The sequence below is a fragment of the Morone saxatilis genome, unplaced genomic scaffold (genome assembly GCF_004916995.1).
Source record: "Morone saxatilis isolate NCDOM2014 unplaced genomic scaffold, NCSU_SB_2.0 Contig18, whole genome shotgun sequence".
Lineage (NCBI taxonomy): Eukaryota > Metazoa > Chordata > Actinopteri > Moronidae > Morone > Morone saxatilis.
In genome coordinates, this window is record NW_023339740.1 from 8052437 (window position 1) to 8054773 (window position 2337).

The following is a 2337-nucleotide window of genomic DNA, read 5'->3' on the forward strand; positions in this document are numbered from 1 at the left end:
CACACACACACACACTCTGTGTGTTTTCACCTGTCTGTCTGCTTTGCATATTTTATGTCTACTGTATACATTGTCTGTGTGTATGTTTGCAGTACAGTAGAGCAGTGTTTGGGTTTCCTGTGTGTCCTGCTGCCTATTTTGTTTGATTGTGTCTATAGCTGAACAGAATTTCCACAATCTTCTTCTCCTGCTAATTGTAGGGTAATAAAGGGGACAGTGTCTTTTACTTTCTCTTTTTTTAATTTCACTTCTTCTCTGTGTGCAATTGGGTCCTGGTCCCCAAAAGAATCATTCATGGGGCCAAAATAAAGACAAGAATCTGTCCAGTCTTCTGTCAGGCTCAGGTAAGCTATTTAGGCCTGACAAAACAGAGCTGTAGCATATTGATGTAAGGCTTCGTTGTGTGGAGACTTAAAAATGGTATAGCTGTATTTTTCTAGTCAGCTTAGGAAACTTTAGAAAGGGGGACATGCTATTGCTCCTCTCTGGGTTCAGGTGCATCGGCTGGCTAGATGTTCAGATTTTCCTGTGAAAAGTGTTTCATTGCATCTTTTCAAGGTTAAGTTTTGTTTCTTTGTTATCCAGTCAGAACTTTCCACTTGTTTGTCCTTAGATAGATTAGGACCTTGGTAGTGTTCAGAACTTCTTGAGACCCACACAGGCATCTCTCCATTCCTTCACATACTAAAGTACTCTGAAATCCCCCTTCAAGTGGCACTGGTTGATCACCGAGGCCCCATCTATCTAATAGATTTTGCGTCTAAGCTCCGCTGAGAAGCACAGGTGTCCTTGGAATTGTTTAAAGAAGACCAGCCTCTGTTTGGAAGCTCTTAAAGTACACATTTTGTGGTGGATGAAGACCACTTTGTTCTGTGTACTCTGCTCTCTTTGTGCCAGAGAGTGGGTTTAGAGAAGCCAGGGGATTTGGAGTGTCTTCGTTGGGTGATGGGAAAAGGACGCTGAAGTTCAGCAGGGTCATATTTTCAGAGATAGTGATTCAGATGCTTCGTAGCATAGAGTTTTGGGATTTCCAACCACACCTAATGCCTTTTTATGTGTGTTTTTTTTAATTTTCCAGACATCATAATAAGATCCGCAGTATAGATGGCAGACGGACCAGAGAGCTGGTTTCTGTGGAAACCCTGGACCTGAGCAATAATGACATCACTGAGCTCCGAGGGCACTGCTTTCCTGCAGGCCTCCAAATCAGAGACCTGTAAGTATACTCTCTAAGTATTACTGTGACACATAATCAATATTTAATAGGATGAAACTTAACTGGTTGCTGTGGGTCAAGATTAGTAGAAACATTTAACAGGAAAACAGTGCACACAATAGCTCTAACATCTGAATCCAAAATACCAATATGAAAGTTTCATAGTGTATTAATGAAAACATGGGGGGAATTTGATTACAGCATACAAGAAGTATGTTAAGTAACTCAAGAGAGACGAGAATGGGGCCATTCATGAACACATGTTTGAGGTTTGTTACAAATCTCTTATGTCACAATGTGCTGTTTCTGTGTTCAGCTACCTGAGCAACAACAAGATCATCGCGTTGGAGCTCGGCGCCCTGGACCATCTGGGTTCAACTCTACAGGTCCTGAGACTGAGCCGAAACCGCATCAGCCAGATCCCTGTGAGAGCCTTCCAGCTCCCAAGGCTCACCCAACTGTAAGTACCACTGGATTTCATCAGTTTAACAGCATAGTTAGTATGCTGACAAGGTTGTGTTTTGATCTGTCAGCGCAGTTCGACCTGCAAAAACAATATTCATTTTCAACCTAAACACAAATGTAAAAAAAAAATCTTGAGTTTCCCAGTTGTAGCCTTTGGAGACATTACAGAATTGAAAGGATTAAGAGTTTAAATGAGAAGCAGTTTATAGTGTCTGTTAATCGAGGTCTGTGTGTTTTAACATTTGGAACACTATTAGCGTGAGCCTATACCTCTAGGGGTGGATAAGGTCTGACTAGGTAAACACCGGAGCCATATCATCGGTGATTTATTGCCTTCCTCCATATCCCCAAAGTGGTTAGTTCATTCCCCACACCGTGCTCCATTATCTTCGTCAAACTTCCCTCCAGCGTAACAGTGAGGTCGACCTATTTGTAGCTCAACGCCTTCATTCTGGAGAGCGAAGGGACTCGTAATGGGAGTCTCCCCCATTGTGACTCCCGTGGTTTTCCCCAGGTGCCTTTTGTTGGACAGGTGGCCTCGGTGACACCGTATCTGCACATTGTAGTGTTGATGTACATCAGGCACAAAAGATTCTGTGTAGATGTTTATCTTTGCCAACCTAAGGGGCTTTACAGCCTACACACACACACACACA

At 42.8% G+C, this 2337-nt stretch overlaps 1 protein-coding gene across 2 annotated transcripts in view; it reads left to right on the forward strand.

Annotated features, from left to right (window-relative positions):
* Positions 1-2337, forward strand: part of lrig1 (leucine-rich repeats and immunoglobulin-like domains 1) — a 34539-nt gene that overhangs the window by 18281 nt on the left and 13921 nt on the right. For both annotated transcript variants that reach the window (XM_035661327.1, XM_035661326.1), the window contains exons 4-5: positions 1079-1216; positions 1533-1676. In XM_035661327.1, coding sequence (XP_035517220.1) covers positions 1079-1216; positions 1533-1676 — 282 coding nt within the window. The remainder of the gene's footprint in view (positions 1-1078; positions 1217-1532; positions 1677-2337) is intronic.